The sequence below is a fragment of the Nasonia vitripennis genome, chromosome 4, assembly GCF_009193385.2.
Source record: "Nasonia vitripennis strain AsymCx chromosome 4, Nvit_psr_1.1, whole genome shotgun sequence".
In the NCBI taxonomy this organism is placed as follows: Eukaryota; Metazoa; Arthropoda; class Insecta; order Hymenoptera; family Pteromalidae; genus Nasonia; species Nasonia vitripennis.
In genome coordinates this window covers 30620925-30633918 of record NC_045760.1, presented here as the reverse complement: position 1 = coordinate 30633918, position 12994 = coordinate 30620925, and the positions used below count along the sequence as shown (strand labels likewise).

Genomic DNA, 12994 nt, shown 5'->3' with positions numbered 1-12994 from the left:
ATTTATCTCGTCTCCCCTATCCAGGGTCGACAACTGGGAAAGTCCATCGAAGGTCGAATGTTGACGAGAACTTCGTACAAAATTGATATTATGTAGTTTTTGCAAAACAAAAAAATAATTAGATAGATGTAAGGATTATTTTGCGATTCACTCAGTGCAAAGCTCAACGTGACATGGATCGTCCAATTAGCAAAGTCGTTAACTCGGTGTTTTTTTCTTTTAATCCTATTAGCAGTCACGAACTCGTTATTATGTCCGGAAGAATGTATACCATCAAATTTAAGTTTATCCACCATAATTGTCCTAAACGCTCTGTACATAATGATAAAAATGCTAATCAGTTAAATTAGATTGTATATTATCGTTGGCTACACACATAATCGCAAATATTACAAAACCTGTTGTTACACAAATGCCAGAAATTATTTTAAAAACGCGTTTTTAGCTCCGAAAGGTCAGGCGCTTTCATGTGCTCCAATGTAAGGATCAATGATGAGCACGTGCGACTTTAAGAAGCAGGTCATGTCTCTGCTGGCAGTCTCTCGTCCGTGACACTGCCGGCTGCAAAATAATTACGTTTCGTCACGAATTCTCACATGTTTACTCGCTATTTTTCTTTCTATCTGCAATAGATCTCGCTTCGGTTTTTACACTTTTCGACGGTTTCGAGCATAGACGAATTATCGAAGATGAGATGGCACGAGTTGACGTCTTCGTTTATTGATCCATAGTCCGACATGTGCAGTTTTTTATTTGCGCATGTTTTGACAAGAAGCAAAAATTTTCTGTTTAAAGTGTCATTGACGATGTTACCAGTTGAAGCTTGAAACAATATGTCAGTGTTTGTTCGGAAATTAAATGTCAACTATTCTCCGGATTGTTTGATTGTTTGAAGAAGGCGGAGGAGCTTGTTATCTTTGACAATGTCGACGTTGCATATTTTAAATTTTAGTGTATTTTGGTATATGCACTCCCGACCTCCAATATCCACCAGGCAAGGTCAACACGCCCGCTTACCCTAATTTCAAGCTGCTTGCCACCACCATATCGGCAGAGGAGAGGAAGCCGAATAACAGGTGCTCTAATATAGAGGAGACAAAATCGATTCGGTCTACCTCAAGACGCGCTATTGTTACATGTTGTTTTCAAGTCCTGCTTACAGCTGAATAGTAACATTTCCCACTATGAAATTCCTATACTAGAATGAAACTTCCTTCCACGCTATTTCCTCGAATATCCTAAAAACATTAACCCCCGCTTCCGTATATATGTATATAGCACCACGATCGGAGCGTCAGGTGATTTTCCAACGGCTTTCGCGGGCACTAGCCCCGTTGCTTGGCAACGGCCAATCAGCGCGCGTCTTCGCTCCCCCCATTACCGTTGAGCCTCGAGGAGGCCTAAGGCCCGCGAGCAAAACAGTGCGCGGTATTTGGCGTGGGCGAAGCGTGTTTTGGAATGCTGTCAAGACAACGACTACTTTTGCATGGATTTTGGATTAAAAGGACGATTTTTTGGTGTTGTGAAATTTGTTTTTGAACTGACTATACGTCGGCATCCAGTTGGGAGGAAGATTGCTTTTTTGGAAGTCGTTCGTTGAGTGTAAGTACAGTATTTAAAGTTTTTTAAATAACTGCTCGTTCTTTTTTACTGTTTCGAAATTTGTTTTCTTTCTCAAGGTTTTTTATACACAACCGTCGTTTAAAAGCTTATGTATTTAATCATTTTTAATAATTTTCTTGTGAATACGTGAACAGAACCGAAGTGTCCTATATGCGGCCTATAAGTAGCTGTCACAAACATCTGTTGCCTACACCGTCGTCGTCTTCTTACACACGCGCGATTATATTGACTCCCTCGGCCTTGCAGACTTCTATGCTATAACTGCAGAAGATTCTCGCCCCCCCCCCCCCTCTCTCTCTCTCTCTCTTTCTCGCGGCCCTGCTATGCATTTATTTCCTTCGGGATCTATGTTTTACTCACTCCCTTTCTGTCTCGCACTCGCGTTGCTATGACTTTTCAAAAATTAGGTATAAGCACAACTGTGTAACTTATCACTTGATTTCAGCTCAGAGTAATGAAGATGTCGTCGACTGTTGGCGTAAAAAACGTTCCTACCGAGAACCAGACGAGCTGTAGCGACACCAACATGTGCTTAGAACTAGCTCTAGAGGGCGAACGTCTCTGCGAAGCGGGAAAACCTGGAGCTGGAGTAGCCTTTTTCCAGGCGGCCTTACAAGCCGGTACCGACGACCTGCAAATTCTCAGCGACATCTACAGTCAACTGGGAAACGCTTACTTTAATCTTGGCGACTACGCGATGGCCATGAAGTTCCACAAGCGCGACCTGGCCCTCGCGAGGTTCATGGAAGACAGGCTCGGGGAGGCAGAGTCCAGTGGAAACCTGGGAATCACGCTGAAGGCCATGGGCCAATTCGACGAAGCAATGATCTGCTGTAAACGTCACCTCGAGATATCCAGAGAAATAGGTGACAAGCCGAGTGAGGGCAGAGCCCTCTACAACCTGGGAAACGTGTATCTCGCCAGAGGACAAAAAAGCAGCCGAGCTGGACACCAGGGCACTGAAGAAGTCAAGGAGTGCTTGCAGCAAGCCGCCAACAACTACCAAGAGAACCTGGAATTGATGAAGGAATTGGGTGACTCCGCAGCTCAAGGTAGAGCCTGTGGAAACCTGGGAAACACCTATTATCTGCTGGGTGACTTCCAGAAGGCCATCAGCTGCTACAAGGAGAGATTGAAAATCGCCCGACAATTCGGCGATAAGACAGCTGAGAGACGGACCAGCAACAAACTCGGAAACTCCCACGTTTCCCTCGGCGAGTTCGAGAAAGCAGCTCAGCACTACAGGCGCACACTGATGCTCGCGCAAGAGCTCGGAGATCAGGCGTTCGAGGCTCAGGCCTGCTACTCTCTGGGAAACACCTACGTTCAGCTCCAGAATTATTCGGCAGCCATCGAATACTACTTGCGACATCTCCTGATAGCCCAGCAGCTGAAGGATAGGGTCGGCGAGGGTCGAGGCTGCTGGTTCCTGACCGAAGCTTACTCTGCTGTAAGCAATTACGAGCAATCTCTTTACTACGCCAAACTGCATCTTCAGATCTCCAGCGAATTGGGCGACAGTATGGGCGAAGCTACCGCTCAGATGAACGTATCGAATCTCCAGAAAATGCTGGGCATCGAGAAGATCGACGACGAGAAGGAAAACGTCCTGAACACTGTTTCCGACGATACCTCAGGCTCATCAGGTTCTTCCTCCAGAACGTACAGACTCCGCAGGGAGAGTATGGAAAATCTTGACCTAATGAAGCTTACGCCAGATGGTAAGGCTAAGGTACCTGAACAGCCGTTGCGCCTCAGAGCCGGCAAGACCCCCCAGATGTCTCAGAAGGCGAAGAATAGCCGAAGAATTAATGATCAGATGAAGAAAAAAAGCTCGCTCAACCAGAACAAGGCAGGTAATAAGGACAAGGACGAGGAGGATCTGATGCAACTGATCGCTGGGATGCAGAGCAAACGCATGGACGAACAACGAGTAGCTCTGCCCTACCTGCCTGGGCTCAACACTACGAAGAGAAAGACGCCGGTCGAATCGTCCAACCAGTCCCTGGTCGAAGAAGACTCGTTCTTCGAGAAGCTCGTCAGGTGCCAGAGCTACAGGCTCGAAGATCAGCGCAGCACACTGCCAAACTGCCCTAGACTCAAGGATGATGACCAGGAGAACAACGAGAACGCAGCGTCCGGGGCTACCATTCCGGAGGAGGATCTGTTCGCGCTGATTCAGAGGCTCCAGGCTGGACGGATGGAGGACCAGCGCGCCAAAGGCCCGGACGAGCTGCAGCGTCATAGATAGCCTTTAGGCTTCTGTTCGTAATGAAATTAAAATCTCTTTTTTGTCTTCCATTTTCAACGCAGAGCAGCCTTTGAGAGACAGTGTACACATTAGAGCCCCCTCGTTCTCTCTAATTTTAATCGAATAATTTATCGTGCATCGATGGCGCTTTTCTCCCCCTTTTCATGGGCGTGTATAGACTTTGATGCGTGTGCAGATTGATATACCTACTTATCGAGCGACGGAAATAAATAGCTGCTCTGCGCCATGAAACGCATATTGCTTGTATTTACACTGAGAATGAGAGGTTTTCAATTTTTTTTAATTTAAAGAATTCTAAATGATAAGTTTGAATTGAATTGAATTGATCAAAAATATCTTTATTTAAGACTCATATATAAAATAAGCTGGAAATCGTCTTGTAATCGCGCCTCGAACAACTGATATTAAAAAGTATATCGGGCTATGTATATAAATATAGGAGATTTAGTTTTATCGAACGATAGTATGAAAACTTAAGCAGCATATTGTTTCGTCTTACACAAGTATCTCTCAGCAACAGTTATCTCGTCTGATGTAATACATAAGAATCGACAACTGGGAAAGACCATCGCATGGAATAGACGTATACGCAGTTTTTAATTTGATGTAACATGCGGATATGTCAATCAACTCAATTTCGTCGATGTTTAATTATTTAAAAGCGAAATAAATTGTAAACTTAATGATAACAAATAAATATAATTGAGAGTTTTATTATATTTCTTTATCTGAAACTACGTATAATTTTTCTCAGTTTCAAATGGAAATTAAATCTCAAGATAATAGTAAATTAAATAGTGTTCCTCGAAAAAAAACTTCAAAATGCAAAAAAACACATTTACGTTTTTTTTCCCATGTTCAGCTCCAAAACTTAAGCTCGTTTATGCACTCCGATGTAAGGATCAAGGACGAACACGTCCGAGTTTAGGAAGCAGGTCATGATTTTGCTGGCCGTCTCGTCCACGTCACTGCCGGCTGCAAAATTATCACGTTTCGTCACGAATTCTCACATGGTTACTCGCTATTTTTCTTTTTATCTGCGACACATATACTCACTTCGCTTTTTACACTTTTCGGCGGTTTCGAACATCGCTGGATTGTCGGAGATGAGATGGTACGAGTAGACGTCTTCGTTTATCTTTCCGTCGTCAGACATCTGTAATTTTTTTATCATAAAAAATATGTAGATTATTTATTGCTTAAAGTGTCATTGACGATGTTGACGGTTACGAGTGTGTCGAAAGGTTGAAACAACATCAGTATTTGGTCGAAAAAGAAAAATCAACTAACTCCGGAGTATTTGATTGTTTGAACAAGCCGGAGCCTTATCCTTGGCAATGTCGAGATTGTATAATCGTAATTTAGTTTTTATTACTTACGACGTTGAATTTCTTCAGCATACAGGCTGCGAATTTCGCCATATTCTCGTCGTTGTGTATCACTCGATCGAGATGGGCTTGTTCGACGGTACCTTTTGATGCACAAAAGTATGTTTTTAATTGTATTTTTTAATCGAGTTTGAAAATTTCAAAAAGTTGACACTTACTCCGAGTAACACCGCTTTCCCTGACGCAATCGTCCTGGTCCCTTTGTAGGCTCAGGATGGCTTCGTGAGAAAGCAAACCCTTCAAAATTAATTTATTCAGTTTAGAAATACGTTTTCCTCTATATTTTTTGATAATAATTGTTCTATAACTTCTGAATTATAGATATCGAATCTCATTTATTTATTTCTGGTTCACGATTATACTCACAATAGCAGAAGACGAGCAGAAGATAACAAGAACACAGCTGATGAAAAACTTCATTTTTCAGATGATCAAAACAAGCCTCAGGGGTTTATGGTAATGGAGTCTATTTTATCACTGGCGGATGAAGCAGAATACGTCGCATTTATAAGCGTAACTTCTGTTTTTGTTTAGAAAGTGAAAGTGGGGATACGGGATGATAGCGGCATACAATAATAATTCGGCACTTTATCTGACTAATCTCAATATTGCGGAATATATAACTTACAAAGTTTTGATTTATCGGACTCACTAATATATGTGTAACACATTTGTTATGATTTTGCCTTTTTGGAAATCATGGATTTAATTAAGTTCGGTCGACAATTATTGAAAAAAATGATATTCTTATTTTTATTTCTCAGTTTATTACACAATTTTCATTTTTAAAATAACTGTTTAGTAGACTAATTTATTAATATTAAAATCGTTCGGGACGCACGCATACACAAACTTCTTATCAGGGGGTGGGGCATGACGATCAGGAGCGAAAAATATTAACATATTAAAAATTCATAATTTTTCTTGCGGTTTCGCCGGCGTCTTTACCCGCTATGAAAATAAAAATTAAAGATAAAAAAAAATATTATTAAGTATATTTTTGGTAAAATATTGTTATTTTTTGGTAATAAATTGTCACAATTATATTTGTCACACGTGCGGAAATTCCGATTTGACACGTCTGTGTAGATCCCTATAACGCATTTACGTGTCGGTGATATTTCATCAACCTTTATGGAAATACGTACTGGATGATGTATTTTGGCGTACAATAATAGATCAGAACTTTAAATAGAATATAACTAACAAAGTTTTCTGATGTTTGTTCCAACTTTTTATTCTTATCTCTTATAGTTTACATATGTTTTCTTTTTTTTAAACATTAATATCCCTGGTAGAAGTTCGAATTGTAAAACTGCTTAGTAGTAGACTAAACACTTTTTAGGACCCACTGACAATTCGACTTTTCATCTTTAGCAGGGGGTGGGAGGCGGATGAGTACTGTAAGGCAGCAACGAGTCCCCATCTTCGGCAAAACAATTCATAATTTTTCTCGCGGTTTCACCAGCGTCTTTACCAACTGCAAAACAAATTGAAAATGAATAAAATTAAAAACAACTTCTTGAAATACTTTGCTTTTAGTAAAATACTCACTCTTGGCCTTGCATCTTTCGGATATTCGGTATACATCCGGATTGTCGCTGAATATTGTGTACGAGTCATGATCTTGGTTGACTGAGCCATCCTTATGCAACTGTTAAACAAAAAACGTTTTTTTTCTCGTAAATCTGTATTTTGCGAACTATGAATGGAAAATATGAAACTTACAATATTGTACTTCTTGAGCATACAAATTGCGAATGTGTCTAACAACCCGTCATTGGGAATTATCCTAGCTCTATCAGCAGCTGCAACGAGGGCTAATAAAAAAAAACAACACTTTTATGAGATAACAGAAAAATATGTATTTTTTTTTACAAATTAACATCGCACTTACAAGTATCAGCTCCACTTTCTATCATGCAGTCACGTTGGTATTCGTATAAATAATCGCGGACTCTCGCTTCAAGCAAGGCCTTTGAATAAAAATTATAAGAAAAAATGCATAGAATCTAGTAATTTATTTATAGGTTTAAGAAAAGATGATTAACTTACGAAAGCAGCCGACGAACACAGCAAGATAACGCAAAGCGCGTAAAATTTCATTTTGACGATAGTCGTGTGCCTCTTCGGTAATCGAGCTTACGCGAATCACTGGCTTAAAATTAAAATGTTCGGCGCTTATATAATATTTGCGTTTTTATGTGTGGAGAGAAAAAAAGAGAGCATTTCACACACTATACTTCCATTCGGCATAAGTGGAAGTGACACTATCTAAACACGTGTTGCATAATTAAAAGGAAATACACAGTTTCGCTTTATTCGTTTGTTTTATGATTCGATCACTCCAGTGTAAATATATGAGCGTTTAATTATAATATTGCCGTATAATGTGCATTTAAGTAGTTAGAAGATAAAAGGTAAAAAAATGTTTGTACTAAAAATTAATTTATTCTGAATCATATCGATGAATATAACATTGTCACTCAATGGGAATTATGATTTTATTCGCTGATATCAACTTGTTGTTATATCACTTGTTTCGTGGATCACCTCCTCGCGGACTTGTGTCTCAATGCAGTGTTTATTTACAATTTTAGTTAAAAGTCAGTTGCGCGTCTGAGGGTAACGAAATGACCAGTTGATCTGCTTGGAGATAACAGTTCAAAATTGTCCTCGCGGTATCTCCGGCATCAACTCCAACTATGGATAAAGAACATCAAAACGTAGTGTTAAAAATATTTCATCTTTTTTTTGTATTCAGTAATGATGTGCGTTCATAATATAATGATATTAAAACTTACCATGAGTTCTGCATTTCTCGGAAATTACCTTTGTAATATCCGGTGTGTTAGTCGGAACAAGGTATGATCCAATGTCGGGATTTACCTTTCCATCTTTGCTCATCTGAACAAAATCATTTAATATTATAATCAGAGTCGCATAAATTATATTCCATATTTCGCATCAATATAATTAAATACGTACGATATTTAATACTCGTATTACACAAAATGCGAATACATTCATTTCTGGACTTTCGGGAAGATACCTGGCTCGTCTGGAACTTTCGATACTTTCTGTAAATTTGAAACATTACTGATGAGTAAAAAACTAAAAAAAAAAAATATTTTAAAAGTACCTTATTTGAAAATTGAGAGTAATATATACCTTCGCTTAGTCCTGCACTTCGTCCACATGGTTCTTCGTTAGCATGAAGTAAAGCATCCCAAATTGCAGAGGAATAGATACCCTGCATAACATAACAATATAATCATTATTATTATGCTGGTGAAAGTTTTTTTTTTGTATTAAAAGTGAGCGATTCAATATTTAAGTATTAATTCATCATAAATAACAGTATTACATAAAAATAACTTACAAATACAGTGGGTGTGAAGAAAAGTACAGCACAAAGAACGTATATTTTCATATTGACGCAGTAAAGCAAAAGAATCGACTAGACAGAATATGTATTGGCTGATATGTTACGGTCCGACGGTTGCCAATCACTGATGCAGACTTCAGCGTAAACTGAGCTTTTATATACTCGAGTTGTATTGGGAAAGTCCGAATCGCTGATACAAAACATCAGTTTCCGTAATCATTGTAAATATACAAACTTTATTTATTAGATAAGAGGACTTCTTATTTTTTAAATATAAATTGGTATAGCATAAAGATGAATATAGTTATAGAAGTTTTTTTGCACTGAAAATTGAATTTATTATTAAGAATAACTGATTGTTACAGTTGCTACTGTTGTCAATTTTACTAAACAGACACTTTAGGTGTCCAGGCCATAACCAGTTGATTGTTCTCAGTATAACAGTTGAAGATTTTTCTCGCAGTATCTCCGGAATCAGTTCCACCTTCAGACGGGAAGTCGAAAACATTTTCGATATTATCAATAATTTGTTTCATATATTTAGTGGTAATTATTAGCGTTTGTATATAAACTTACCCAGAGTTATGCATTTCTGAGAAATTCTCCAGGTATTATTGGGTACATCGGTCGGTACAGTGTATGACTGAAAATCGGGATTGATGCTTCCATCAGGTCTCATCTGAATAAAAACACATCCATCACATTCGACTGTGTTTATAGTGAATTTAATCTACATATGGTTAGTAAAATACCCACAACATTGTATATTCCCAGCATACACTTCGCGAAGGCATTCATTTCTGGACTTTCGGAAAGTTTCCTAGCTCGTCTGGCATCTTCGATACTTGCTGTTAATTCAAAGCAACATTATGTAATAAATATGAACAAATTATTCTGGATGTTCAGTTTGAAATTCATCAGTTATACCATCGCTTGCTCCGCTATTGAGTTGACACTTTGCTTCATTAGCATGTAAAACATCCCAAATTCCATTAGAAAACAGACCCTTTAAAACGATAGTACAATCGTTACTAATTTCATAAAATTGATTAATAACATTGATGATAACTCACCAATGCTGCTGGTGCGAACAAAAGCACAGCACAAATCACGTATATTTTCATGTTGTTGCGGTAGAGCAAAAAAAAAATCAACTATGTATACCCCTGACTTGTTGCGATCAGACGATTGCTAATCACTAATGACGAATGATGGGCTGTACCGCATACACTAAGCTTTTATAAGTGCGAGTGGGGATCTCCGGATTTCTGACGTTGCAAATCGCTCCATGTATATGTACAATGATTCGTGTAGTGTGTAAATTGTCTGTTTAATTTGTAAAGGATAATTTCGTTATTATCTAAACATGATACTAATTTAGTCTGAGGCGAATGAAATTATAAAATTACATTGTTAAAAATATTCGTACAAATTTTATTAAAAGTTTTTGTGGTAAAAATATCCATAGCACATTTTCCTACAATCTAAACATTTTCTACGTTTTAATTCTCTTGTAAGCAATCACATTGAACCCATAGGCCATCAGGTTGTTGGGCATAGCGTAGCCGATAGTAAAGAACGAGTGTCCAGGTCCACCGGCTACTATTCCAGCGGAAGCCAAGCAGTAGCGACCCACTGGTGTGACTTTAACACTTGTCAATTCATACGGCTCCTTCGAGTTGCCGGAGTAGGTTTTAACGAAGTACGTAGGCCTACCAATTTCCTTTTGGAACGTTTCGGTCAAATTCAGAAATACTACGTCTTCTGGGGCTCTTGAGCCGACATGAAAGCTGAACAAAGGAGTTGCATGGTGGGCGAATGCGAGAAACAGTATCACGACAAAGGGAGACTGCATAGTTGCTATTGCTAAAGAGACGATTTTTTTATTGGATAAAGTAAGCTTCTGTCTTCTGAACCGAGATTACCTTGTTTTGTGCAGTGTTTTACTGTAATACTGGGGTTAATCCAAGAGTCATGCGGACACTGACTGACTCTGATTGCATCTCAATCATCTTACTATATTTGTATATAGTAAACTACAGTTGCGCCCCCTTTCAGTCTATGTACAACTTTACAATCTTCTCGCTTGCAATCAATGTTTTATATTCATCAATGGCTATATATATATATATATATATATATATATATATATATATATATATATATATATATATATATATATATATATATATATATATATATATATATATATATATATATATATATATATAATATATATATATATATATATATATATATATATATATATATATATATATATATATATATATATATATATATATATATATATATATATATATGACAAAACAATACATATTGAAGATTCTACTTATAGAAATTTTTGAGAAAAATTTACTTTTGTCTCGCTTATCATCAGGAGCAAAACGTGGGTCTTTCTAGTATATTACCATACGTGTGACTTAAATGGTTCATTTTTACACGGCGCAGTCTAAGCGAAAGTCAAGAGTATCGTATAAAATTGTATAGCACAGACTGCTAAAATCCGCAAGTCTCGCCGATTCGTGACTAAAGTAGTCCTTATCTGCACCGTGAGGTTAGGCGTGACTTAACAGCGGATTTTAGCCACACTGTGCTATAAAACATATTTCTTACGTATATTTAATAAAGCCGGAAATTTTACTATTACAGAGCATTTGCATTATTCATAACAATCAAGTGCGTAACAAAATATATTTAGTATTCAAGCGGAAACTCGAGGAGTCAAGCCCATCACCAACTGATTATTGTCCAGGTAACAGTTCATTATCATCCTCGCGGTTTCTCCGGCGCTGTTTCCATCTGAAAATTAAAAAATTTCAAATTAATTGTTCCGTTACTCATCAAGTAGTGCTTCGTGTATTACACTTACTTAAAGTTCTACAATGTTCAGAAACTCTCCAGGTATTGTCAGGGCCGTCAGTGATGATTCCGTAAGACCGAACGTCGGGATTAACGGATCCATCTGCAGCCATCTGAATATTTATAAACAGATGATGATGTAAATAACTCGATACTTACATTGTATTATGGTATTTTTGATTAATAACATTGAAGAATGAGTAAAACACTCACGACTTTGTATTTTTGCATCATGCACAAAGCGAACGCGTTCATTTGTGGGCTTTGGGGTAGTTGCCTGGCTCGTCTAGCAGCTTCGATGCTCTCTGTTAAATTATCAAAATTTAAATATTTACTAAAATCGCTTCCAATCCTCATATCGACTCACCATCACTCGCTCCACAATCTGCTTCATAAGCGTGAAAATCATCTTCTATTAACGGAGAAAAGCTAGCCTGTAAATATGCAAGTACGGGACATGCAACAGTGATAATTAATTCGAATAATGGTATTGTCAGTAATAATAACACACTCACAAAAACAGCTGGTGCAAGGAAAAAAACAACGACGCAAATCACGTATATTTTCATGTTTCCGAAACGAAGCAAGTCTAACGACTGCTATGCAGGTCTATTCTGTCCGCGCGATCGCTAATCGCTGAATTACGCCGAGCTTTTGATGTACGTCATTCTAACATTTCTTGAGAAAGTTTTAGCAGTTTATCGTTTCAAAAAATTAAGAATGCTGCACTATAATACGAGTTAATGCAATAAAAAGCGACTTTATGCTTATTAGACATTGATCGAGTCGCAAGGACACGAACTTTTTTGATTTGATACATTTGATAAGTCTACAAATCAAGTCTGAGTTACATGCATACTAATAATAAGGCACCAACAATTCTCCAGCTTTCAAAAAACAGTTTAAGACTTTTCTCGCCTTTTCTTCGATGTTCCGACTTTCTGTAAAATGACAAACGTTCGTGTATTGACTTTATTTATAATAATTAATTATTTTGCTCAATATGCTAACCCATATGTTTGCACCTCGGAGTAAGGTGAAAATACGCTTTTAGAGAATCGATATTTTCAACTCCAAGGGAATAATTATTAAATTCATTAATTGTGCCATCTCGATTCATCTGTAACAAATAATCCGTTTATAGCAGGACTGCGTGTTAATAAATTTTACAAACTTTGAACATACAATTTTGAATCTCTGTAGTATACAGACAGCTAATGCATCCAATTCTCCGGTGTCAGGAACCCTGTTGTGTTGTCTGGCTAATTGAACCATTGCTGTGTATCATAACATGAAACAATATGAATGACTAGATGTTGAGCGAAATAAGAGATATTCAACACTTATAGCGTTGTCAACGAGATTTTCCTTGATACACTCATTTTGATAATACAGGGCGGTATTGTCTTGGTCTTGTAATAAGAAACCCTTTAAAAATTTGTC

General features: G+C 37.9%; 6 protein-coding genes across 7 annotated transcripts; 1 reads left to right on the top strand and 5 right to left on the bottom strand.

Annotated features, from left to right (window-relative positions):
- On the top strand, positions 1 to 4607 carry LOC100122137 (G-protein-signaling modulator 2-like). Its single transcript, XM_032599339.1, has 2 exons — positions 1 to 1602; positions 2069 to 4607. The coding sequence occupies exon 2, from the start codon at positions 2078 to 2080 to the stop codon at positions 3872 to 3874; it is 1797 nt and encodes a 598-aa protein (XP_032455230.1). The 5' UTR covers positions 1 to 1602; positions 2069 to 2077; the 3' UTR covers positions 3875 to 4607.
- On the bottom strand, positions 4589 to 5804 carry LOC100679743 (putative odorant binding protein 58). The gene is made up of 5 exons (XM_003428115.5): positions 5650 to 5804; positions 5442 to 5520; positions 5275 to 5366; positions 4952 to 5051; positions 4589 to 4870 (listed from the first exon to the last, which is right to left on the bottom strand). The coding sequence occupies exons 1-5, from the start codon at positions 5701 to 5703 to the stop codon at positions 4767 to 4769; spliced, it is 429 nt and encodes a 142-aa protein (XP_003428163.1). The 5' UTR covers positions 5704 to 5804; the 3' UTR covers positions 4589 to 4766.
- A 690-nt stretch (positions 5805 to 6494) lies between these two features.
- On the bottom strand, positions 6495 to 7678 carry LOC100122167. The gene is made up of 4 exons (XM_032599344.1): positions 7181 to 7678; positions 7012 to 7103; positions 6838 to 6937; positions 6495 to 6763 (listed from the first exon to the last, which is right to left on the bottom strand). The coding sequence occupies exons 1-4, from the start codon at positions 7203 to 7205 to the stop codon at positions 6657 to 6659; spliced, it is 324 nt and encodes a 107-aa protein (XP_032455235.1). The 5' UTR covers positions 7206 to 7678; the 3' UTR covers positions 6495 to 6656.
- A 34-nt stretch (positions 7679 to 7712) lies between these two features.
- LOC100114222 lies at positions 7713 to 10656 on the bottom strand. Of its 2 annotated transcripts, XR_004344885.1 has the most exons (9): positions 9745 to 10656; positions 9599 to 9677; positions 9428 to 9519; positions 9248 to 9350; positions 8666 to 9155; positions 8455 to 8536; positions 8272 to 8363; positions 8088 to 8190; positions 7713 to 7986 (listed from the first exon to the last, which is right to left on the bottom strand). XR_004344885.1 is itself a non-coding variant. In XM_001606428.6 (8 exons), the coding sequence occupies exons 4-8, from the start codon at positions 8714 to 8716 to the stop codon at positions 7880 to 7882; spliced, it is 435 nt and encodes a 144-aa protein (XP_001606478.1). In that variant the 5' UTR covers positions 8717 to 9155; positions 9248 to 9350; positions 9428 to 9519; positions 9599 to 9677; the 3' UTR covers positions 7713 to 7879. The 2 variants fall into 2 exon arrangements, 1 of the variants encoding a protein (XP_001606478.1); XM_001606428.6 differs by lacking the exon at positions 9745 to 10656.
- Positions 10077 to 10793, bottom strand: LOC116738566. The gene is made up of 2 exons (XM_032599343.1): positions 10597 to 10793; positions 10077 to 10537 (listed from the first exon to the last, which is right to left on the bottom strand). The coding sequence occupies exon 2, from the start codon at positions 10524 to 10526 to the stop codon at positions 10167 to 10169; it is 360 nt and encodes a 119-aa protein (XP_032455234.1). The 5' UTR covers positions 10527 to 10537; positions 10597 to 10793; the 3' UTR covers positions 10077 to 10166.
- A 502-nt stretch (positions 10794 to 11295) lies between these two features.
- On the bottom strand, positions 11296 to 12346 carry LOC100679879 (putative odorant binding protein 62). Its single transcript, XM_031930800.1, has 5 exons — positions 12067 to 12346; positions 11919 to 11985; positions 11765 to 11856; positions 11562 to 11664; positions 11296 to 11491 (listed from the first exon to the last, which is right to left on the bottom strand). Exons 1-5 carry the CDS (start codon positions 12118 to 12120, stop codon positions 11394 to 11396), a joined length of 414 nt encoding a protein of 137 aa, XP_031786660.1. The 5' UTR covers positions 12121 to 12346; the 3' UTR covers positions 11296 to 11393.
- Positions 12347 to 12994: the final 648 nt, after the last annotated feature.

What these genes read in the sequence shown, in the direction of transcription:
- LOC100122137 (XM_032599339.1), top strand. Translation starts at nt 2,078, where the DNA reads ATGAAGATGTCGTCGACTGTTGGCGTAAAAAACGTTCCTACCGAGAAC.
- LOC100679743 (XM_003428115.5), bottom strand. Translation starts at nt 5,703, where the DNA reads ATGAAGTTTTTCATCAGCTGTGTTCTTGTTATCTTCTGCTCGTCTTCT. An exon ending in TCTGCTCGTCTTCTGCTATT is followed by an intron (nt 5,521 to 5,649) that starts GTGAGTATAATC and finishes TTAATTTTGAAG; the next exon opens with GGTTTGCTTTCTCACGAAGC. An exon ending in GGAAAGCGGTGTTACTCGGA is followed by an intron (nt 5,367 to 5,441) that starts GTAAGTGTCAAC and finishes GTGCATCAAAAG; the next exon opens with GTACCGTCGAACAAGCCCAT.
- LOC100122167 (XM_032599344.1), bottom strand. Translation starts at nt 7,205, where the DNA reads ATGATAGAAAGTGGAGCTGATACTT. An exon ending in AGAAAGTGGAGCTGATACTT is followed by an intron (nt 7,104 to 7,180) that starts GTAAGTGCGATG and finishes TTTTTTTATTAG; the next exon opens with CCCTCGTTGCAGCTGCTGAT. An exon ending in CGAAAGATGCAAGGCCAAGA is followed by an intron (nt 6,764 to 6,837) that starts GTGAGTATTTTA and finishes TTTGTTTTGCAG; the next exon opens with TTGGTAAAGACGCTGGTGAA.
- LOC100114222 (XM_001606428.6), bottom strand. Translation starts at nt 8,716, where the DNA reads ATGAAAATATACGTTCTTTGTGCTGTACTTTTCTTCACACCCACTGTA. An exon ending in TCTTCACACCCACTGTATTT is followed by an intron (nt 8,537 to 8,665) that starts GTAAGTTATTTT and finishes TATGTTATGCAG; the next exon opens with GGTATCTATTCCTCTGCAAT. An exon ending in AAGTGCAGGACTAAGCGAAG is followed by an intron (nt 8,364 to 8,454) that starts GTATATATTACT and finishes TCAAATTTACAG; the next exon opens with AAAGTATCGAAAGTTCCAGA.
- LOC116738566 (XM_032599343.1), bottom strand. Translation starts at nt 10,526, where the DNA reads ATGCAGTCTCCCTTTGTCGTGATACTGTTTCTCGCATTCGCCCACCAT.
- LOC100679879 (XM_031930800.1), bottom strand. Translation starts at nt 12,120, where the DNA reads ATGAAAATATACGTGATTTGCGTCGTTGTTTTTTTCCTTGCACCAGCT. An exon ending in TCCTTGCACCAGCTGTTTTT is followed by an intron (nt 11,986 to 12,066) that starts GTGAGTGTGTTA and finishes GCATATTTACAG; the next exon opens with GCTAGCTTTTCTCCGTTAAT. An exon ending in TGAACATTGTAGAACTTTAA is followed by an intron (nt 11,492 to 11,561) that starts GTAAGTGTAATA and finishes TTTAATTTTCAG; the next exon opens with ATGGAAACAGCGCCGGAGAA.